Raw genomic sequence first — 24922 nt, 5'->3', positions numbered from 1 at the left:
GTACTATGAAAAGGGATACATCAAAATGTCTGCATTTTTTCTGTCGGTATTTTATTACCATGCCTTTTCACCTGAAGCTAATACATTACTTAAGCTGTGTATATAACCCTTTGCCTATGGACTTTCAAACATTTCCTTTTGTTCACTTTTTCCTTTTTTTAAGATTCCTTCTCTTTTGCTTTCAAAAAGGAGGAGGTCTCCCCTCTTAAAAATCTTGTTCATACTGTGGGCCTGGTTTCAGATATCATTAACTTTTTTTTTTTTCATGATTAACTTTTATTTTTGTTAACTTAGAAAAATTATTTAGATATCAGATCATCAGTTTTCTCATCTGTAAAATAGAGATGATAGTACTATCTTACAGAGTTGCTTTGAGTGTTAGAGATAGTGTATAAAAAATATGAAGTATAGTGCCTGGCACAGAATACGTGCTCAATAAATAACAGCTTCAAATGTCATTTTCATCATCATAATCACCACTACCACCAACATCCCTCGCTCTTTTGGTTATCATTTAAAATGATCACATCCCTTATTTTCTCTTTGTGAACAGTAGAACAGTGGTGAATACATGATAATTTTACTACTCATGTCTATTAGTTTCCTAGTGCTGCTGTAATAAAGTATCACAAACTGGGTGATATAAAACAACAAATTTTCTTGTAGTTCTGGAGGCTAAAAGTCTAAAATCAAAGCATCAGCAGAGACTTGCTTCTTCTGGGACACTAGGTAGAATCCTTCCTTGCCTCTTCCTAGCTTCTGGTGCTGGCTGTCAATCCTTGGCATTTGTTCCTTGACTTGTAGCTACAACACTCCATTCTTTGCCTATATCATCAAATGGCATTCTCCTCAGGTGTCTCTGTTTTTATCTCTTCTCTTCTAATAAAGAGCAGTTAATACTGGATTAAGGTCCACTTTAATGACCTCAAGATAATCTTAACTTGATTAAATCTGCACAGACTCCATTTCAAATTAGGTCATGTTCACAGGTGCTGGAGATTAGGACTTCAGCATACATTTTGGGGGGACATAATTCAACCCATAACATTGTAGGAAAGCATATATATGATCTATTCAGGGGAAAATATCTTCCCTCTAGAGATCAGTTCCTTGGACTTTGGATTGGGTTTTGTGGTTAAAGTTATACATACATCGTTACATTTTCTTTATTATCTTCCCATTGGTAAAGATGTCTTTATCTTTGTTTAGGTCTTATATTTAGAAAATAAAATAAACTAAAGCTACCACCTTCTTGTGAATCTTAGACTGAAAATTGCTTATGAAAGTATATAGGGATTTATTTTTATTCTTCCATGTTTAGAAACGTGCTTTGTAGCATTATTGAGTACTCTAGGTTCTTGATATCTCTATTTAAAGATGCTGGTAGTTTAAATTTGTCCTTAGTCTTATAAACTGAAAACTATTTGAATAGTTTTTGATAAAATACTAAAATTATTTTAATTCTCTTCAGGAAATAGCACACTCCCAGGTAAAACAGGAGGCTGTATTGTTGCATGAAAAACTTTATGAGTTGGAGTCCCATCGAGATCAGATGATTGCAGAAGACAAAAGCATGGGATCCCCAATGGAAGAGAGAGAGAGATTACTTAAGCAGGTAGGAAAAACAAACATACTTATTTTAATATGTCAGGATTTGGTAAATATATCAGTATGTTTTATTTAAGGCATATGAATTGAACAGAAAGCTAATAAGCTTATTTTCTTAAAAAACAGTGAAAAGTGAACTCCATCTAAATTAATATGAACTGCTTGACCAAGAAGATCTAGGTAAAAGTCATTTCTCAAATAAACTTTTTTTTTTTTTTTTACTTAAATCCTTATTTTATATGGTCTTCATGCATATTTTGGTCATTTTTTCATGTTTTGGATCCTTATAAAAAAAACTTGAAACTCTTCTTATTGGTCAGTAAATAATTAATCTTATTGAAGATGTATTCCATTATTTGTTTTGGGCCTCATATTTAGAAAATGAAGTGCCCCAAGGCTGACGACTTTGTGTGGTTATTTCTATCAGTGCCACCATGAAGTGAATGGAATTAAAATGTCCTGTGAAATCACAGTATGTCACCATGTTATGTCACATGTGTTCAGTAGCTTTCTTACTATCCCAAGGCTGGCTTTAATTTAGCCTATTGTTTATCCTGAGACACCCTAAATATACAGCCCTTAGGAGCCTATATATTTGGGAGCACCTCTAGTCAGGAACCTACAAATGGGACTCCTTTGTGGTCTTAGATTGAATCCAGTGGGTTTGCAGGAACCTTAGGGATCAACTCAGGAGCTATTTAAGTGTTAGAATCATTCTAGAAAGATATCAAAATCTAGAATCTCTGAAGTTCCTTGGAAAGAGATCATTGAAGGCAGGGGATGAAGAGTGATCTTGGGATAGAATTTCTAGATAGAATACAGAATGACTAGTTAAATTTGAATTTCAGATAAGCAGTGAATAATCTTTTAGAATAAATATATACGTAAAGATAATAAGTGTATTCCAAATACATACCACAAAAGTTATTCATTGTTTTTCTGAAATTCAAATGTAATGGGGATTGCTAAATCTGGCAGCCCTACCGTGTGCGTGGGTTGGGGGTGGGGAGCAGGGGGAGCAGGGGTGGGGAGACAGGCTCAAAAATCCTAGATATTTATGTAAATTGATCCAGGCCTGAAGTTGTGTTAACTTCTTGGTGCCATGTGGATAGGTATGGATATTTATCAGTCACCACTCTTCCTTTGAGGAGGAAAGAAAAATCTGTGAATAGTTCCCTAATGATGTTCCTTTTAACTTCAACGGTTGAATTTCAAGAAATAAGTTCAAAGCGACTAGATTTGATATTTTAGTACACACCCTAGAAGGAAAATCTTTAAGATAGCCTAACAATGAGTAATTCTTTAAATTCTGTTTTCTCTTTATGCCTTTATAGGTTAAAGAAGATAATCAGGAAATAGCCAGCATGGAGCGACAGTAAGTACTTCTACACTAGGACATTTTACATTCATTTCTCATCTTTTAAATTGCATTCTAAATGTGTAAGAGGTGCATATTGTTACAGTCATTTTTTCTGTGATTCACATTGACAATATTGATGCAGCTTTCAGTTTGATTTATAGCTTTAAATAATTCTTTGAATGTTTAGTTAAGAGCCATTACATAGTATAATTGCTTTTTAAAAACAGCTTTATTGTGTTATAATACATACCATACAATTCACATATTTAAAGTGTACAATTCAGAGTTTTTTAGTATATTCACAGAGTTGTGCAACCACCACCTCAGTCAATTTCAGAACAGTTCAGTCACCCCAATAGAAACCCATATCCCTTAACCATCACACCTCTCATCCCCCATTCCCAGCCCTAAGCAACCACTGTACCTTATGTCTCTGTAGATTGGCCTGTTCTGGACATTTTATATAAATGAAAGCATACAATATATGGTCCTATGTGGCTGGATTCTTACACTTAGCATAATGTTTTCAGGGTTCATCTGTGTTGTAGCATGTATCAGTATTTCATTTCTTTTTATTCCCAAATAATAATCCCATTGTGTGGCTATACCATATTAATTTATCCGTTCATTAATTGATGGACATTTGGATTGTTTTTATTTTTTGGCTGTGATGGATCATGCTGGTATGAACAATCGTGTACATGTTTTTGTGTGGACATATATTTTCGCTTCTCTTGGGTATTTACCTAGGAGTGGAATTTACCTAGGAGTGCTGGTTCTTACGGTAACTCTATATTTAACTTTTTGAGGAGGTGCCAGACTATTTTCCAATGCAGCTGCACCATTTTACATTTTCACCAGCAGTGTATAAGTGTTCCAGTTTCTCCATGACCTCATCAACACTTGTTATTATCTGTCATTTTTGATTACTGTGTAGCCGTCATAGTAGGTGTGAAGTGGTATCATTGATTTGCATTTTCCTGATGATTAATGAATGATGTTGAACTTTTTTTCCTGTACTTATTGGTCATATATATATATTCTTTGGAGAAATGTCTATTCACATTCTTTGCCCTTTTTTTTTTGTTTTATTTAGTTAGTTATTTATTTTTTATAGATCATTATTGGAGTATAATTGCTTCACAATACTGTGTTAGTTTCTGTTGTACAAAAAAGTGAATCAGCCATATGCATACATATATCCCCACATCCCCTCCCTCTTGAGCCTCCCTCCCACCCTCCTTATCCCACCCCTCTAGGTCATCGCAAAGCACCAAACTGATCTCCCTGTGCTTTTGCCCATTTTTAAATTGGGTTATTTATTGTTTTATTATTGAGTTGTAAGAGCTCTTTATGTATTCTAAATAAAGTCTCTTATCAGATAAATGATTTGCAAAATTTTTCTTCCATTATTTGGGTTTTCTTTTCACTTTCTTTATGGTGTCCTTTGAAGCACAGAAGTTTTAATTTTTTAAGACTTTATTTTTTTAATAAATTTATTTATTTTATTTATTTATTTTTGGCTGCATTGAGTCTTCATTGCTGCGCACAGGCTTTCTCTAGTTGCAGCAAGCGGGGGCTACTCTTTGTTGCGGTGCCCGGGCTCCTCATTGCAGTGGCTTCTCCTGTTGCGGAGCACGGGCTCTAGGTGTGCAGGCTTCAATAGTTGTGGTGCACAGGCTTATTTGTTCTGCGGCATGTGGGATCTTCCCATACCAGGGGTCGAACCTGTACCCTCTGCATTGGCAGGCGGATTCTTAACCACTGTGCCACCAGGTCCCAGTAGTTTTAAATTTTGATTATATCTGGTTTATTTATTTTTTTCTTTTGTCGTTTGTGCTTTTGGTGTCATATGTAAGAAACCAATGCCTAGTTCAATTTCATGAAGATTTATGCTTATGTTTTTTTATTTAAGTGTTTTATAGTTTAGTTCTTATGTTTAGATCTATGACCCACTTTTAGTTAACTTTTGTGTGTGGTATGAGGTAGGAGTCCAGTTTTATTCTTTGCTTGTGCATATCCAGTTATCCCAGCACCATTTGTTGAAATATTCTTTCAACAAATATTATTTAATGTTCTTTCTCTGTTTAATTGTTTTGGCACCTTTGTCAAAAATCAATTGTAGGGGCTTCCCTGGTGGCACAGTGGTTGAGAATCTGCCTACCAATGCAGAGGACACGGGTTTGAGCCCTGGTCTGGGAAGATCCCACGTGCCGCGGAGCAGCTGGGCCCGTGAGCCACAATTACTGAGCCTGCGCGTCTGGAGCCTGTGCTCCACAACAAGAGAGGCCGTGATAGTGAGAGGCCCGCGCACTGCAATGAAGAGTGGCCCCCACTTGCCACAACTAGAGAAAGCCTTCGCACAGAAACGAAGACCCAACACAGCCATAAATAAATAAATAAAAATTAAAAAAAAAAATCAATTGTATATAGATACAGGGTCTTATTCCTAGGCTCACAATTCTATTCCATTGTCTGTCCTTAAAAGGATATGTCTGTCCTTATTCCAGTATCATACTGTCTTGATTACTATAGCTTTGTAGTAAGTACAACTGCTTTTGTTAAAATTTTAACCCATATAATCTTCTCTCAGTGGTAAATTTTCTCTTATTTTCTAACTTTTCAGACAAACTTGCTAACTTAGTTTAGTTTATATAAACCTACAAAAAGAAGGTTGCTAAAGATTTTTTATTCTCTTAATATCACAAGTAAAGCTCAAAAGAAGGCTGGGGAAGGGTCTGCTGTTGAAGTCAGGCAAGCCAACATTCTCAGAACACACTTGTACTCTAAATACGAATCATGAAAAAAGATTTTTCTCTCAAAATTTATAGTATTGTCCTCAGAATAAAGCATACTATTTATTGATATTGTTTCTGCAGATTCGAAAAGATTTAAGATTTCGTAACATCATCACTAAATGTTTTTACTGAATATCTAAATTGTCTGCCATAAATTCATTAAATAATATTTTCAACAGGTTAACAGATATAAAAGAAAAAATAAATCAGCTTAATGAAGAAATTAGACAACTTGACATGGATTTAGAAGAACACCAAGGTAATTTTTAAAATATATTTATGATGTATAATATAGATACATAGCAGTATTTATACAGTATTAACTTGGGCCTCAGGGACTGTTTACCTGGGGTTTATTATTTAATTCTTTGTGATATCACTAAGTTTAACTATTAAAATACTAAACTATTAAAATATTTAGTAGTAGTAACTAAATATTATAGTAAGTATTGAATCATTTAAGTAATATTTTAAATATTATAGTTAGTATTGAATTTTAATAGTAACTAAATATTTTAATAGTAACTAAATATTATAGTTAGTATTGAATTATTTAAGCCAACTAAAAACTTATATAACTTAAAATGGTTATATAATGGCAAGAGTTTATTTTGTTTTGCAAAGAAATTTTTTTGTTAATTGGGATATAGTTGTTTTACAATGTTGTGTTAGTTTCTACTGTACAGCGAAGTGAAGTAGAGTTCCCTGGGCTATACAGCAAGAAATTTTTTTTTTAATCAAGTAAAATGGTTTAAAGTTGCTCACAGATTTCTAAGTTATACTTCTTCAGTATTGTCAGCTATTAACTGGGGTAAGTGGTAGAGTTACAGGGGAGTGAGGATCAAGTCACAAATATCACAAAAAATGCAGGAAGAATTATTCGCTAGGGGACCCACTAATGTGGTGGCAAGTACTGATTATTCCAGTCCTCTCTCAGCTTTCCCCAGCAGTGGGATTTGAAGAGCCAAGGCAGGGACCAGAGCACTTGCGGTGGAAATGCTGGGGTGGGGATTTGGGAGCTACAGAGTATGTGTGGTTGAGGGAAGAGTTTGGGCATCACAGGTTCCTAACCAGCTTGTCTCTAACAAGGGAGGAAAAGCTGGGTTACTATGGCACTTTAATCACAGATTAACTGCAAACCAGTTAACATGCTATTGAATTATCAAGAGATGACTATATATTCTTATGAGTTAGATATTCTATTGTAAATAATATGCCTATTATGGCTAAAGAAACATTCATAGCAGGGGAAAAGGGTGTTCTTTTCCTAAATTAATTTTTTATTTCAATTTTAATGCAGTGTATTAGTTTTATTTATACATTTTATTGATTTATGAATAATAGCATTAGCTACTATTAATTGATTACTTACCTGGACTGGTTACATTGTGATCTTTGCAGGAACACTTTGAAGGCTTCTGACCTCTTTTATGCTTGTTGAAACTCAGAGAAGTTAACTCAAATTCTTACAGCTAGTAAGGGGTAAAGTCTAGATATAAACCAAGTTCTCTTTGACCCCAAAGTGTTAGTTCTATTGCCCAAACCTACTCTTGGCTTTCTGATATGAAGTGCTTTATTTGTGAAATAAAAATATTCTTGTGAAATGCTTACAGTCTTATTTACATGTGGCTACATGTAAACAAGACATCTAAAATCAGACAAACTTTTTAAGTCCTGGTTATTAGGTAAGTAAACTTATCTGAGCTTTCATTTTCTCATCTGCAAAATAAATATAGTGGTCCTACCTCACTAAGATTTACGAATAGTAAATGGTACACATGGAAAGGTAGGTTCACAATAAATTGTTACTAAGGTCATGTTGTTTTCTTTATTAAATTATTTTATTGCTTTTAATTTATGTAGATCTAGTATATAGATTTTCTTTGTTAATAAATTATTCTGAGAAATCTGATAATGTTCTTGATTTCAGATGCTTTATGGGATACAGTGTAAATAATATTCCTCCTTCTAAATTTAAATTTCTAGCAGAATTCTATTTATTTTTCCTGTAAAATAACTCATTTGGGGGTAACAATTTATTATTAATTGCTAGTTCTACGATAAATAGAATGCTTTGAATTGTAGCTTCCCTTTTCCTTTTTGTTTTCGTAAATTCTTTGTCCTTTTTTTTTTTTTTCTTTTTTTCTGGCCGCACCACAGCTTGTGGGCTCTCAGTTCCCCAACCAGGGATCGAATCGGTTCCTCCTGCAGTGGAATTGAGGAGCCCTAACCACTGGACCACCAGGGAATTCCCTGTCCTTTTTGATTAATGTAGAAAGACACAATCTATAATGTAATGTAATAGTAGCAAAAAAGCATATATATATGTACATATAAAAATATATGTGATATATAAATATTATGTATTGTATGTTCACATATATATCAATGCATTAGTTTTTTGTTCTTCTACTACACTTTGATCATCCTGGATTATTGGTTCAGCAGCACAGGGGTTTTTATTAGAAGGTCACTTGTTAGTTCAGGACCTCATTATTTCTTTCCTGAACTATTTCAATAGTCGACTAACTGGTCCCCCGATGTCCAATCTTGCTCCCTCTCAGATTCATCCACCACAGTGTTGCCAGAGTGACTTATGTGAAATGTGATTCTGTATCATTCTCCACTTAACAGTGGTTCCCCATGACCTACAAGATAAAGTTTAAGAATCTCTGTATGGCATTCTAGTCCCTCCATAATCTGGCCTGTACATTGTCAGCCTCCTCTCCTACCCCTCAGCATCTCTATCCTTACATTCTAAGAATAATAATAATAATAATCTACCAGTGGTACCTCACACCTCACCCTCTTTATCATACATCAAAGGATTGTTTCATGCTCAATCCTTTGCTCCTATTATTTGTTCCCTTTTCTTGAATGTTCTTTTCCCTGTTACTTACTTTACTAACTTCTCATTTTTTAAGATCTAGCTCAGGTTTCCTTTCATATCCAACATAGTAACCCTAACTTCTCTCCCTGACCTATTTCTGGGCTGGGCTAAGTGAGTGATCCCCTCCGTTATCAGAACACACGGCGTAAATGTATTGACCACTTTACTTTACCACTTTCTACTTAGGTGTTTGTCTTTTCCCTTAGGCTATACATCCTCCAGGGCAGGGACTGTGTCTTGTTCACTTTGGTAACCTCTTTCATCAACACTGCCTGGGAAAATAAACATTCAATAAGTCTTTGTGGAATGAATTAAACAGTCCTGTATTTTATTTATATATTTTTTTAATAATTATTATTTTTTTTGGCTGCACCGTGCAGCTTGTGGGATTTTAGTTCCCCATCCAGGGACTGAACCCAGGCCCTCAGCAGTGAGAGCATGGAGTCCTAACAGCTGGACAGCCAGGGAATTCCCAGTCCTGTATTTTAGAAGGGAAAGATTTGTAGAATGAATTAAAGGTGAGAGTTGGGCTCTAGTCACTTCTTTGGACCCTCTAGTTCTTAAGATATACAAATGCACTCTTATCTACAGAGAGAGCTTGATTAGTTAGCAACAGTTTTATTACTTTTTAGAGGATTCCTACCTTCGATTTATGATTTCCAGTAAAGAGGTGGATTCTTATCTACATCTGCATTCTCAGCAGTCCCTTGACTCAAGATTGTGGATAATCTGCTCCTTAAGATGTGGAGGATTATCAAGTTATTTTGACTTTCTGGTCCATACTTATCTCTGCCCCCAGCTTTATTCCTTTTGGCCCATTTTATTAATTTCTTAGATGTTACCTGGTTTCTTCCATTTATGGCACCTGTGTGTAATCCAGCTAGGCCACCTTTTGCCTTGTAGGGGTTCTGGTTAACATAACATTTAAACCATAAATGTGTTTGTACATGTCTGACTTTGTTAGCACTTGCTCCAACCCTTCAGTTTTCAAATAAACTTTTAAAAGGTTTGTATAATTCATTCTAAATTTAAAGGCATCCTTTGATACTGGTTTAGGTACAGTTATGTTCTCTGCTAGATATTAATGGTGGTCCTGTAATCCAACAGCTTCTTCAAGTTCATCATATTTTTGCACTTTTTAAGTCCTTAAAGTTATAATTTGCTAAAAGTTACATTGTCTCAAAGTTAACTAGATAAAATCAATTAACAGTTATTTGGCTATTCTACAAAAATCTTCATTATTCCTAGATTATCAGTTTCTGTGACAATCTGGATAATGCAGAAAAAATCCTCATAATACACTTACACTTTTGACCAATTCTAGGTGGGCTTCTTTGCTCTCAAATCTTTATTTAGTCTTTGTAAGTAATTTTTAAAGGTGAAATAATCTCATAACAGAGAATTTTCATTATAATAAGATGTCTTTACTTTTTTAAACTGCTGGGGGATTTAATCCTATTATGTTAAGTATTTGTTAGACTTCACCCCTACAGTAGTTTTTACTTTATTGCTGGATCAGGTAATTTTGTTATATGGGTTCTAAAAATATTTAGGTTTAAATATGTGTACTATCCTATATTTTAGCAGGAAAGGAATTGTTACTATTTTTGCTAACTAGAAGCAGTGAGAAATAGCTCTATTGAAAGTTGTTATATGGTCAGAATTCAGCTACAATCTGCATCATTATTAAAGCAGAGCACTATTGGCAGATGCCATGCTACTTTTCAGAAAAGCCTGATTTCTCCTGGAATCCATCCTGATTTCTCCTTTCTCAGCTGAAGTGCCAACCATTAAATATTTACTTAATTGTTGCTTTTTAAAATGCTCCTTCTGTATGAGAAAGGGAAAGTAATGGAAAAGGCGTTGTAGCTCTAGGTGAAGGCAACAAGATAATAGTAGCCTATATTCTCATTCAACATAAGATATTATTTTTATTATTCTTTTACCTAAAGATTTACTTCTAACATATAGTTGAGTAATTAGTTTTTGATAAGGTAATTGTTGACTAAGAAAATTTATTCTCACCACAAATTAATTTTTGTATATTTCATATTGAAGGTCCCTCAAAGTAAATGGTGTTTATTGGTCCACTTAACTCAGGCCTCTACTGTACTCTTCACTATATTCCGTTAAATTCTAAAAAGAGCAATGTTACTATTTTAAGACACGACAAAACCTTTCATGGTGTAGGAACACAAAATAAGTGATTGTCTATGCAGAACTCCTGAGCCTTTTGAAATTTGGTTAATTCTCAGCTTTACCCAGTGCAGCTTAGGTTTAGACTTTCTCAGGTCTGCTAAATTAGTTACCATTTGTCCATCTGCTTCCAGCTTCCAAAATTTTATTACTATTGTTTCCTCTCCTATTTTCCTCATTGCTGGGAGTTTGACCTTTAAAAATTCTTTTTACTATAATTTTAGTGGAGTTTGGGGGGTAGGGCAGGTTAGGGTTAGATGTGCATGTTCAACCTACCATCTTTGTCAAAAAATTACCAGTTATAAACTTACCCAGAATTTCTTTTTTTTTTTTTAAACATCTTTATTAGAGTATAATTGCTTTACAATGGTGTGTCAGTTTCTGCTTTATAACAAAGTGAATCAGTTATACATATACATGTGTCCCCATATCTCTTCCCTCTTGCGTCTCCCTCCCTCCCACCCTCCCTATCCCACCCCTCTAGGTGGTCACAAAACACCGAGCTGATCTCCCTGTGCTATGCGGCTGCTTCTCACTAGCTATCTATTTTACGTTTGGTAGTGTATATATGTCCATGCCACTCTCTCACTTTGTCCCAGCTTACCCTTCCCCCTCCCCATATCCTCAAGTCCATTCTCTTGTAGGTCTGCATCTTTATTCCCATCTTGCCCCTAGGTTATTCTGACCATTTTCTTTTTTTTTTTAGATTCCACATATATGTGTTATTAGCATACGGTATTTGTTTTTCTCTTTCTGACTTACTTCACTCTGTATGACAGTCTCTAGGTCCATCCACCTCACTACAAATAACTCAGGTTCATTTCTGTTTATGGCTGAGTAATATTCCATTGTATATATGTGCCACATCTTCTTTATCCATTCATCTGTCGACGGACACTTAGGTTGCTTCCATGTCCTGGCTATTGTAAATAGAGCTGCAATGAACATTTTGGTACATGACTCTTTTTGAATTATGGTTTTCTCAGGGTATATGTCCAGTAGTGGGATTGCTGGGTCGTATGGTAGTTCTATTTTTAGTTTTTTAAGGAACCTCCATACTGTTCTCCATAGTGGCTGTATCAATTTACATTCCCACCAACAGTGCAAGAGGGTTCCCTTTTCTCCACACCCTCTCCAGCATTTATTGTTTGTAGATTTTTTGATGATGGCCATTCTGACCAGTGTGAGATGATATCTCATTGTAGTTTTGATTTGCATTTCTCTAATGATGAATGATGTTGAGCAATCTTTCATGTGTTTGTTGGCAATCTGTATATCTTCTTTGGAGAAATGTCTATTTAGGTCTTCTGCCCATTTCTGGATTGGGTTTTTTGTTGTTTTGATATTGAGCTGCCTGAGCTGCTTGTAAGTTTTGGAGATTAATCCTTTGTCCCTTGCTTCATTTGCAAATATTTTCTCCCATTCTGAGGGTTGTCTTTTCGTCTTTATGGTTTCCTTTGCTGTGCAAAAGCTTTTAAGTTTCATTCGGTCCCATTTGTTTATTTTTGTTTTTATTTCCATTTCTCTAGGAGGTGGGTCAAAAAGGATCTTGCTGTGATTTATGTCATAGAGTGTTCTGCCTATGTTTTCCTCTAAGAGTTTTATGGTGTCTGGCCTTACATTTAGGTCTTTAATCCATTTTGAGTTTATTTTTGTGTATGGTGTTAGGGAGTGTTCTAATTTCATTCTTTTACATGTAGCTGTCCAGTTTTCCCAGCACCACTTATTTAAGAGGCTGTCTTTTGTCCACTGTATATTCTTCAGGCTCTGTTATCGTCATTGTTCTATCTTTTCTCTGATCTCACAAACTGACTTTTGTACTTTGATGGTAAATTTCAATGGAAAACTAGTATAATTGCTTGGAAGCTTTGGACAGTCAAAAATGCAACATAACCCCTTTCAGTCAGACTGACCCAAAACCCAACACACTATTAGATTTTCTGTACACAGACCAGGTGCCCTGCCGGTATTGCCAGAGCTGCCACCAGTTAGGAAGCTATAAATTGAGAATTTTTCCACTTGACAATATTAAATACCATATTGTTTTTCACCCCAAGTTAGGTTGTAAGCCCTGGAAAAATTCAAACTTGTAAATTTTTGTTATCTTTCAAGGAAGAGCCAGGGATGCTCTGTTAGAAAAGTGACTGTGTTTAAGCCATGGATAAAACATTCTTAAGGGAATTTTGGTTTATATTGTTAAGATACCCAGAATTTCTGAAGAGTTTTAATCACCTTGAATATACTTCATTTTATGGGTGGGTGTGGGTGTGTGTGTGTGTTGCCTCAAATGACCATTCTCGTGTATTGTCATTAACTGTGCAAATTATCAGTCAGCATCTAAGAGGTTACCCCTTCCTACTTTTTAAAAATTTTCCTTAAAGTAGTTAAAGTTATTTTAAAGACTCCAATTAACTTATTTTTTTAATTGTGTACTTTTTATATACAAATCTGGTGTGTGCTTAATGTGGAAAATTCAAGCAATACAAAAGTGTATAAAGTAAAAATCATCTCCTTTCTCCTCATACTCATCCCATTCTTCAGAGGTAATCATTGTTTACAGTTTGATATGTATAGCCTTTTAGACTTTTTTCTATACATGGCATATATATATATATATTTAATGTATATATATTTAATTGAGTGATACAGTTCTTCTGAGCTGAGTCTTCTCTTTTAACTGTATATAATGAACATTCTTCCATATGAGGATGTATATACTTCATTCTAAGAAGTATAGCATAGTAGCCAATGTCAGGGCTTTAAAGCCAGACTAAGAATGGTCCCTGGCATATATTTAAGTACTTACAAAAACTATTAGCTATAGTCATGTTGATATTCTTGTTAAATAGTATTAGCTGTATCCACATTGACATTAGGTTGTTTCAGTTTTTCACTACCAAGAACAATGCTGCAGTAAATAACCTTGATACATACATGTTTGTTAATTTGTATATTTCTATAGGCTAAATTTCTAGAAGTAAAATTTTGAATAGAAAGTTACTTATGTATACAATTATGATTATTTCTGAAAATTTCTTTCCAGAAATGGTTGTACCAGTTTATACATCCAGCAGCAGTATGTGAAAGTGCTTCCTCACCAGTGCTAGTTACTTCTCTGACGGTTCACTGTTCTCAAAGGCCTGAATTTGTAGTACTACCATGATCCACGAGGTGGAGCTAATTTTCTGGATATCTGCATGCTCAGACAAGGCTTAAGGAACACAGTTAACAAAGTACAGTCACATTTCTCACCAAGAAGGATTTTTGGGCATTATTGCTCACTACAAATTATTCCTTCAATTTTAGAGTACAGTATCTTCCCAAAGATTGATAAAATCTTTGATAAAATGGCATTGATAAAACCACAGAATATCATGTGGTTATTAATACAGCATATCACAGACATCTAAATATCTAACAGCTACAGTGTGATAAATATGTATCATAATAGAAGTATGCATAAAATGCTACAGGATCATTGGATTACTGTCCTAAACTTCAAATGCATTCATTGCAATTTACTCTATAATTTATATGCTGCTTTCAAGAGTAGTAAAAACATAAAATACAACCCTTTTCTTTGGTTTGTCTGTAGGATACTTCTTCCTACTCATAGTTCCAAGGCCCAGCTTAGAAGCTTTTATTCTCTGATTATGTCAGGTAAAATAGAATTTATAAAGACAGAATAGTTTTGTTTTAGAGCACGGGTTCTGCAACCCGAATGCCAGGATTCAAATCTGGGCTGTGCTGTTTTACTGGCTGATCTCAGACGTGCTACTTGACCTTTCTGTACCTTAGTTTCCTCATCTTTAACGTGGGGATAATAACAGTACCTACCTTCCTTTTAGGGTTACTGTGAGGACTAGATGAATGGAGCATGTGTGTGTGTGTGTATGACTCAGAATAGCATGCAATTTAAAAATTGCACATAAATGTTAGTGATTGGCTGTTATTATTAATGCTATTTATTTATTTATTTATTTTTAGTTTTTTTTAAACAGCTTTACAAAGGTTTAATTGACATACAATAAAGTGCACATATTTAAAGTACATAATTTGATAAGTTTTGACATATGCATCCACCTGTGAAACCATCACCACAATCAAGAGAGTAAACATACCCAACGGTCCCCAAAATCTCCTAATATGCTTTTGCAGCCTCTCCCTCCCACTCCTACCTGCCTCCCCAAGTAACCGATGATCTGGTTTCTGTCACTGTTGATTAATTTACATTTTCTAGAATTTTATATAAACAGAATCATAACTATGTACACATTTTTCTCTGGTCCTTCACTCAGCATAATTATTTTAAGATTTATCCATATAATTGCATGTGTCACCAGTTTGCTCCTGTTCATTGCTGAGTAGTATTCCACTGTGAAGATAAACCACAATTTATTTATTCATTCTTCTTTGCCTGACTTGGATTAATTATTTTTAATGATTCTATTTTATCTTCTTTATTGGTCTTTCAGTTATAATTCTTTGTTTTGTTATTTTAGTGGTTGCTTTAGGATATTGCGTATATCTTTAACGTATCACAGTCTACCTTCATGTTATATTATACCTCATTATGTATAGTATAAGAACCTTGACAATGGCATACTTCTACTTCTCCCTTCCTGATCTTTGTGGTATTGTCATCACACATTTTCCTTTTACATATTTTATAAGGTAATAACTACATAGCTATTATTTTTGACAGTCAATTATATTTTTAAAAGATTACTAATAAGGAGCAAAATCTTACTATTTACCCATGTAGTTACCATTTCTGCTGTTCTTCAGTCCTTAGTGTAGATCCAGATTTCCATCTGGGATCTTTCTCTTTCTGCTTGAAGGACGTTAAACATTTCTTGTAGTTATGGTCTTCTGGTGATGAATGCTTTCAGCTTTTGTAGGTCTGAAAATGCCTATTTGCCTTCATTTTCAAAGGATATTTTTGCTGGGTATAGTCAAGGTTGACAGATTTTATCTTTCAGTACTTTAAAGATGTTGTTCCACTGTCTTCTCACTTACATTGTTTCTGATTAGAAATCTCCTTTTTTTTTTTTTAACATTTTTATTGGAGTATAATTGCTTTACAATGGTGTGTTAGTTTCTGCTTTATAACAAAGTGAATCAGTTATACATATACATTTATCCCCATATCTCTTCCCTCTTGTGTCTCCCTCCCTCCCACCCTCCGTATCCCACCCTTCTAGCTGGTCACAAAGCACCGAGCTGACCTCCCTGTGCTATGCAACTGCTTCCCACTAGCTATCTATTTTACATTGGGTAGGGTATATATGTCCATAAATACACTACCACTCTCTCACTTTGTCCCAGCTTACCCTTCCCCCTCCCTGTGTCCTCAAGTCCATTCTCTAGTAGGTCTGCGTCTTTATTCCCGTCTTGCCCCTAGGTTCTTCATGACCATTTTTTTTTTTTATTCCATATCTATGTGTTAGCATACGGTATTTGTTTTTCTCTTTCTGACTTACTCCACTCTGTATGACAGTCTCTAGGTCCATCCACCTCACTACAAATAACTCAGGTTCGTTGCTTTTTATGGCTGAGTAATATTCCATTGTATATATGTGCCACATCTTCTTTATCCATTCATCTGTCGACGGACACTTAGGTTGCTTCCATGTCCTGGCTATTGTAAATAGAGCTGCAATGAACATTTTGGTACATGACTCTTTTTGAATTATGGTTTTCTCAGGGTATATGTCCAGTAGTGGGATTGCTGGGTCGTATGGTAGTTCTATTTTTAGTTTTTTAAGGAACCTCCATACTGTTCTCCATAGTGGCTGTATCAATTTACATTCCCACCAACAGTGCAAGAGGGTTCCCTTTTCTCCACACCCTCTCCAGCATTTATTGTTTGTAGATTTTTTGATGATGGCCATTCTGACCAGTGTGAGATGATATCTCATTGTAGTTTTGATTTGCATTTCTCTAATGATGAATGATGTTGAGCAATCTTTCATGTGTTTGTTGGCAATCTGTATATCTTCTTTGGAGAAATGTCTATTTAGGTCTTCTGCCCATTTCTGGATTGGGTTTTTTGTTGTTTTGATATTGAGCTGCCTGAGCTGCTTGTAAGTTTTGGAGATTAATCCTTTGTCCCTTGCTTCATTTGCAAATATTTTCTCCCATTCTGAGGGTTGTCTTTTCGTCTTTATGGTTTCCTTTGCTGTGCAAAAGCTTTTAAGTTTCATTCGGTCCCATTTGTTTATTTTTGTTTTTATTTCCATTTCTCTAGGAGGTGAGTCAAAAAGGATCTTGCTGTGATTTATATCATAGAGTGTTCTGCCTATGTTTTCCTCTAAGAGTTTGATGGTGTCTGGCCTTACATTTAGGTACTTAATTCATTTTGAGTTTATTTTTGTGTATGGTGTTAGGGAGTGTTCTAATTTCATTCTTTTACATGTAGCTGTCCAGTTTTCCCAGCACCACTTATTGAAGAGGCTTTCTTTTCTCCATTGTATATTCTTGCCTCCTTTATCAAAGATAAGGTGACCATATGTAATGCTATTAATTTATAAACTGAAACTTCAATAACTTTCCTGGAGATTTTCCCAAAACATATTTGGAAAGTATTTTCCCCAGGATGTACAAGATAATATATTCAGTTTATCATCTGGTATCTGAGTTTCAAATGGCATCTTTACATTGCTGTTTTGTAGTTTCTCAATATACATACAATGAAGAAGAATGAATCATTGCTTATTGTTCAATTTGGGGATTGGTTAAACTATTCATTAGTATGGTGGTATTATCTTCAGACCAGGCACTTCAGCACCATCTGAAACTTGTTAGAAATAAAACTTCTTGGACTCTACCCCAGACCTACTAAACATGAAACCTTGGGAATAGGGCTTAGCAGATTGTGTTTCAACAAACCCTCCTGATGATTCCAACGCATGCTAAAGTTTGATAACCACTGCTTTAGGAAATAATTAAGAACTTACATTGTGTTTAGTATACATGCCAAGTATTACTCATTATACCATCTGATTTTATGGACATTACTCTGTTGAAACAAACTTCTTCATAGTCCTTTTTATTTTCTTTAGAAATGGTGAGGCTTTAGGCAATAATTTAACTTTTACATATTTAGAGAATTTTTATTGTATATATTTTAAATGTCTCTAGTAGATAGAATAATCAGACCTTGTCTGCATAGCTGTAAAGAAACTTTCCTGCCAAAATTTAAAACATTTTGTTGAATGTATAATTGATAAATTGGGTGAAGCTTGAAGCTAAAAGTTAGTTTAAAACATTAAACTTAGATGTACTCATTTTAGCGTACCAGTTTAGCATTATTTGATATATTAGTTTATCACTTACTGCTATAGTGATGTGCGAAAAGTAGGTGAGAGAGAGACTGAATGTAAAAAGATGAAGTTTAATAGGACTCCAAAACTAATTAAAATTGAAGCAGGAGTGGGGGAGGAGAAAGTGCTGTAGCTTACTAAAATATGTGAAAATGTTAGAGGGGGTTTAGATAACTGCTCAGTGTGAATTCATGTGATAGAGCCTCCAGAACAGCTGGAATCCTAGATTGCATTAACAAAAGATGAATATGTGGACTATGAGAAGTGATAGTCTGCTTGGAATCCTGTTTCTTGGCATCATACTTTAAAAGGAATGAAGAAGAACTGGAGTAAGAGTAGAATGAACAGAATGATAACAAGACTGAAACTATGCCACATAAGGAACACTTGAAGGTACTGAACGCTCGAAGGTACCGGGATATTTAGCTTGCCTCAGAAGGACCCCAAGTGCTAGAAAGGAAAGAATCCTACCTTCCAGCAAAAGTACCTCGGTGTTTATTTTTGCCCCTCCTCTCTAATTTTATTTGCTATCTGCTACTTTTTCACCTCTAAAATCAGTAGGTCTGCTGACTTGGGGGCCTTGCAGCCAGGGGAGTCACTAGCATGTTCCTTGTTGTACACTGATCATGAGAGAAGATTGAGGTAGCTACCTGTTCTGGAAAATGGTGATCAGACCCTTCTCCAGGGTCAGAACTCCTTCTCAGAGTATAAAAGCCAAGATTGCTCTGTAAGCCTTGATTCAAGAGAACATTTTATGATAGAGAGGTAAAAGAGTCAGATGACCTTACTGACAAGTGAGGAGAAAGGTGGTTATGGTGGTACTCAGCCCTTTAGTGCTGGAAGAAGAACCTAGTTCCCTTACTCCACTGGCTGGCTATAGCTGAGAGTATCAAAAAGCAATAGTGTCCTTTCTGCAATAGCCCAAGTCTTTTGTAACAGTCCGTACTCATTTCTTCTTTCCCCCTTATAAGGGGAAAGAGGCCTGAATTTATAGTGGAAATTTTTGGGTTCTTGTCTTACTAGAGCATAAATTTCTTGAAGGAAAATATCTTATTCATCTCTGTAATTCCTCCGTTACCTGTTAAAGTGCCTTGCTGATATGATACTTTCTATGTAAAAGCCTCCTGAACTCTTTTCACCCATCTAGTTATCGTAGTACTTCATATATAGCTTAGTTACAGTACTTATGTTGCATTGTAACTTTTTGCTTTTGTTCACCTAACAGATTGTACACCCTTCTAGGATAGAGTGGCAACTGTCTTGTTCATTTTGATATCCCCAACACCTATTATAGTATCTGGCACATAATAGGTACTCACTAAATTTGGAAGAAATAAATTATGTAGAACTATGATCACAGCAAATACTCAGAGTTTGAGGATAGCTCTAAAATAACCCTCATTTTATGAACATGTCCTTTTCCTTCTCCTTTGGTCTCTTCATTGTTGATCTTTCTACAATGATTAGACCCTTTTTCTGGCCTGCTTTGCACCTCCAGTGTGATAGCTGATTAGCTTCCCCGGGCTATGATCTTGTCCTCTCCTATAATATTAAATCTAAGGATAGATTTGGTAACAAGCCCTATTTTTTACCCTACTTTAGGACTGCCCACATCTGTACATTGCCTCTCTTGAGAAGCTCAGATATTAATCCACTAACTGAGAAATCACAAAATAGAGGAGTTCACTAGGGCCCTGATCTCTTCTCTTTTTAGCAACAGTGATATGGGAGGAGGTTTTATGAAGCTTCGGAATTTGCTAAGATATATGGGAGCTCTGTCCTAACTAATCCAGCTGGCCAGCTGTATAGCTGGGAGACATTGACCAGATATGTCTTCCAGCTCAATCTGATGGCAACTTGGAGCATGGATTTGAGAGGAGAAGGAGGGAGGAATCTCCCAGGTTTCTGACTTGGATGATAAATGTATGGTGAAGGGCTTTCAAACATAATAGGCAATACAGAGGGGTACAGACTTTGAGGGGGAAGACTGATGCATTTAATTATGGATATGCTGTGTATTAGGATGTCATGAAACGTGCCCACATGAATATATGTAGTAAACAATTGGATAAAACAATCTGAAAATTAGGAAAAAGGTCAAATTTAAGAGTTTTTAAACCACAAGAATGAGAGGGATTTCCTTGGATATAATGTAGCATTAGAAGTCAACGAAGAGCAGAATCCAGAATTTAAATGAAGAAAGGGAAAGTTATGAAGAGAAGACAAAGAAGGAATGATCTGAGAGTAAGAAAAACCAGAAAAGCCCAACCCCCAAGCAACAAAAAACATAAGCGGAAAAAAAATTGGAAGAAGAAAGGATGTATCAATAGTGTCAAATATTACAGAGTAAGATAACTTGAAACTGCCCCTTGGATTTAATAATTAAGGAGTCATATAATCTTACTGTGAACAATTTCATTGGAATGTCAGGAGGAGAAGCCTCATTGCAGTGTCGTAAGGTCTAATAGCAAGATGAGGAGCTGGAAACAGCATGTGTAGGAAATTCTCTTAAGTTTAGAAGAAGAAAGATAAGATGGTAGTTAAATGCCTATAAAGCCTAAGATGCAGGCCTTCTTCTTAATCCCTTAATGCCTGACCAGTCTCCCAGGAGGACAACTTCTCAGACAGCCACACAAGGAACTAGGACTTTTTTAGAAACCTAGGCCATGGCAGATTCAGCAGATACTAGCTTTTCTGCTACTTCACATATGTTATATAATATTTACGAGCATATCAGCCTCCTATGAGGATATTCCAGATCATGTATGCTGCAAGCTCATATTCTTTCTCTTTGTTTCCCACCCAAAAACTATTGCCATAAATTACTGAATGGTAACATCATTATAGGGCTAATCTTAATCTGTCTATAGTGTACTTTTCAAAAAAACTTAATCATATACAAACTTTGTTATTAGTAAAACAAAAACATCTCTCCCCTTCCCCTTACAACTAATCATGCTGCGTCAGTATGCTCTGAGACCATTGTTGATCATCTGAACTGATCAGTAAAGTTGTTAATGCATCCAAAGTCTTAGAGTGAACCAAATGTTTCCCATTCATTCTGAGTGTTCACTGGCTGGGAATTCATGACCTCTGGGTATTTACTATCCTTATACAGTAGCTTTCAGCTTTTTACTACGAGTACTGGTGGTGGGGGCCTTGACAAGGTTTTCTCTGTATAAGGATTGTCCTCAGTGAATTTGGGAAAAATGTTTTCAGACCAGAAAGCAGAAAAGCTATCTGCTGACCTGGGTCTCTGACTTTGCCATCACCTTTGTGTACTCGTAACTCACTTCCCACCCAAGCAAGTATACGATTGGAAGTCCATAGCCTCCATGTAATTAGGGGCTCTATTCTGACTATCTGCCTACACTCCCTAATGTTATTGCTGCTCTAGCCGGTACTTGGCAAAACCGTAGAGCTTATAGGAGGATATATAGAACACAGGCTGACCAATGGGTTTTAGCCTCTGGACTCTTAACTATTGGCTCCCGCATTTTCTTAGAACTCTTCTTCCTAAAGTCCTTCTAAATGCCAGCTTCTTACCAGGAACACCCTTAGGAATCTCTTATTCTCTCCATCTTTGCTGGGCATTGTCTTAGTAAGCTTCCTTCGTTTCTCCAGAATGCTAAGCTCTAACTGACTTTAATGAAGCAACTGTACAGATTGGAGCAAGCACAAATTTATTCTGCTTTCTCTACCTGGGGCCCGGGGAGCACAGGACTGCAGCCATCTCACTAGTTCAGGAAGATAGCCCTGGGCCTCCAAATCTCAATTTCTGTTACACTGAAAATCCTGTTTTTCTAAAATAATCATGATCCACCTCTACTAATGGTCCCTTTATGCAGCTAAAGTGTCCGATTTCATCCATCTGTACGGGCCATGGATTTTTGCCCTTTTAATCATGTCTTTCACATATATTAAATGCAACATGTCTAAAACTGCTGCAAGCAGTTTCTTCCTCAATTTGCTTTTTATTTATTTATTTTTCAGTACCACAATGTCCTCGATTGCCCAAGCCAGAAACCTGGGAGTCATACTTGACTTCTCCCTCTCTGACCCACACCAAAATCCTCACCTCACTCTGGCTCTTAAACGTCTCAAATGAAAATCCTCTCCCTTACATCCTAATTGCCACCAGGCAGTCTTCATCTTTCATTTGGATTACTTTGACAACCTCCTAACTGGTCTTATTGCCTCCACTCTTACTTCTCTTTTATTCTCCAGATCAGAAATGCAAGTTGATAATTTTATTCCTCTGCTTAAAATCCTTCAGTAATCTTTGCCCTTAGGAGAGAATCCAAACTTTTATAACATGTGTCTTGTAAGGTCTCTCATAACCTGCCTCATCTTTGTGCCACTTTTTCACTTCACATTCTCTGCCTCTGAACTCTTTCGGTTTTTTGTGCTACCATATTCATCCTCACTTTCATATTTCTGTACTTATAATGCTTTGACTTTCAACTCCTTCTATATTTTGACCAAGTAACTCCTATTCATCCATTCTTTATAATGCAGCTTAAATATTACTTCTTTAGAGGAAAATTTCCTGAATCCCTGAACTAGATTAATTGTCCTTGCTGTGTGCTGCTATAGCACCCTTTACTTTCATGTGATAGCACTTAGTACATTTTAATTGTTAAATCTCTAGACTTTAAGCTCTGTGAGGGAAGTAACCCTGCTATCTTGTTTGCTGTTATGAGCTATTCAGAGAAAAATGAAATTTCATGGGAGCTTATGTTTCCCGTCACCAGTGTGTTCATGCGTAGGTTGAATAGCTCCAAGTTGGAAGTGAAATAGAGAACCATTGGAGAGTCTTTCAGTCCTTTCCAGTCAGGGGATTGTTCTTTCCAAATAGTCAAACATACATATATATATATATATATATAGCTGTTTTGAAAGACCCTGTAAGTCAATGTAAATGAATTTCACCTAATTGAAAATACTGAATATTTAATGACTAATGGCATATAGAGAACCTAAGAGATATTTCTAATTTAGAGTACTATATCTTGAGTTCTTGAAACTAATGTTAAATTTTTTATCTCTTATAGGTGAAATGAATCAGAAGTACAAGGAGCTAAAAAAAAGGGAGGAAAATATGGATAGTAAGTGATAATCTTATAGATGTGAAAATATATTCTCAGACAGTTGTTCATTTATACTGAATCAGAGATCTCATTTTGAGAAGATATAATGACTAATAATAGAAGTGCAGAAGTGTGGACATTCAAAGCATTTGCCTTGAAGTATTACTAAATATCTAGCATAGTTTAGATGGGTAGAGAATTCTAGAAAGATTTTGTACATGTGTATGTATGTGTATGACTGTATGTTAGGGATAGATTCTAAAGCTAATACGCACATTTATAGTCTGTATAGAGAGTCTATAGACCACTCATTGATTGTTGAATGTTCTCTTTTACATGCTTCACCTTTAATATCTTTCACCTTTTTTTAAGCTTTTCATAGTACTTATCTCATTATTTATTAGCCCTCACCTCTGATTTTGTTTCTTGGTTCTATCACTAACTGAAGCTTTAGTAGCCTTCTATTGTAGCTTCTCATTCACTTTTTTAAAAAATCTGAATTTGACTTTGTAAATAGATCTTCACTTAAACTTATGTTGTACATTCATAAGTTTATCAAAATTGACTATATTAACGATTACTGGTTTCCTTTTTAAATTAAATTTTTCTAAAATCTGACATTTTTATAGGTCTGAGGTCAATTGTTACCTTCATAGAAACATGTTATAAAGCAGTAATTACCAACTCTGGCTTAACGATGTCCCAAGATTTCTTTAAAATCTCAGCAAGTACCAAAAATTATCTCAAAATTAATTTGTTGTTTCATGCTAATAGTAAAATTATTTTAAGTTAATTTTTGGAAGATCCATAGAAATATTTTAAGAATGTAAATAAGAGCAAATTATGTACTTATTCTATGTTAGAGAAGAAAAAGGAGGATTTCTTAGAATATTTATTTGTAACAATAAATTACTAAACTTACTTAGTTGAGACTAATTTGGCATTATAAAATACTCAATTTTCAGGTTAAAAATGTAGTTAGTAATATTTTCCAAAGTAAACTTAGTGGCTATTTCTAGATGTTAATTGTAGATGTATCAATGAGATCCTAGCGTAAAAACATAGGATTTATTCTCATCTCCATTTTATCAACTGTTACTTCTGGGCCTGAATTTATAAATTTTTAGTTTATTTGTATTAAGGTCATAACAAACTTTAAAAGTCTGAAAGTATGTAGAAATGTTCTTATTGAGTAATTTAATTACCCTTGGGTTAATAAAAAATTAAACAGTGATAGTTTAAAATTTGCCTTGAATTTCTAAAAAGTACTTTTCAGACCTACAAATCAGAGCTTATGTAGTATTTAGCTATATCAGCAGTAGCATCTCATCATATTTTTCAATTGGCAGCCTTTATTGAGACTTTTGAGGAAACTAAGAACCAGGAACTGGAAAGGAAGGCACAGATAGAAGCCAACATTGTTGCACTCTTGGAGCACTGTAGTCGAGTAAGTACCATGTGCCTGTCTTAGTGTCTTCATTATTTTTACTGTGATTACATTTCTAAATACAACTCAAAAACTGCAGTGGTTCACTATTATGTAAGAGTACAGGATACCTAATGAGTATCTTGCTTCCTCAAAAAATGTTTATTGAGGGCTTCCCTGGTGGCGCAGTGGTTGAGAATCTGCCTGCCAATGCAGGGGACCCAGGTTC

General features: G+C 35.3%; 1 protein-coding gene across 5 annotated transcripts in view; it reads left to right on the top strand.

The window, feature by feature from the left end:
- Positions 1 to 24922, top strand: part of IFT74 (intraflagellar transport 74) — a 78786-nt gene that overhangs the window by 37870 nt on the left and 15994 nt on the right. For all 5 annotated transcript variants that reach the window (XM_059926369.1, XM_059926365.1, XM_059926366.1 and 2 more), the window contains exons 11-15: positions 1472 to 1615; positions 2943 to 2983; positions 5946 to 6025; positions 23232 to 23285; positions 24617 to 24714. In XM_059926369.1, coding sequence (XP_059782352.1) covers positions 1472 to 1615; positions 2943 to 2983; positions 5946 to 6025; positions 23232 to 23285; positions 24617 to 24714 — 417 coding nt within the window. The remainder of the gene's footprint in view (positions 1 to 1471; positions 1616 to 2942; positions 2984 to 5945; positions 6026 to 23231; positions 23286 to 24616; positions 24715 to 24922) is intronic.

Source organism: Balaenoptera ricei, chromosome 6 (genome assembly GCF_028023285.1).
Source record: "Balaenoptera ricei isolate mBalRic1 chromosome 6, mBalRic1.hap2, whole genome shotgun sequence".
Taxonomy (NCBI): Eukaryota; Metazoa; Chordata; class Mammalia; order Artiodactyla; family Balaenopteridae; genus Balaenoptera; species Balaenoptera ricei.
This window is presented reverse-complemented; position numbering and strand designations above follow the sequence as displayed.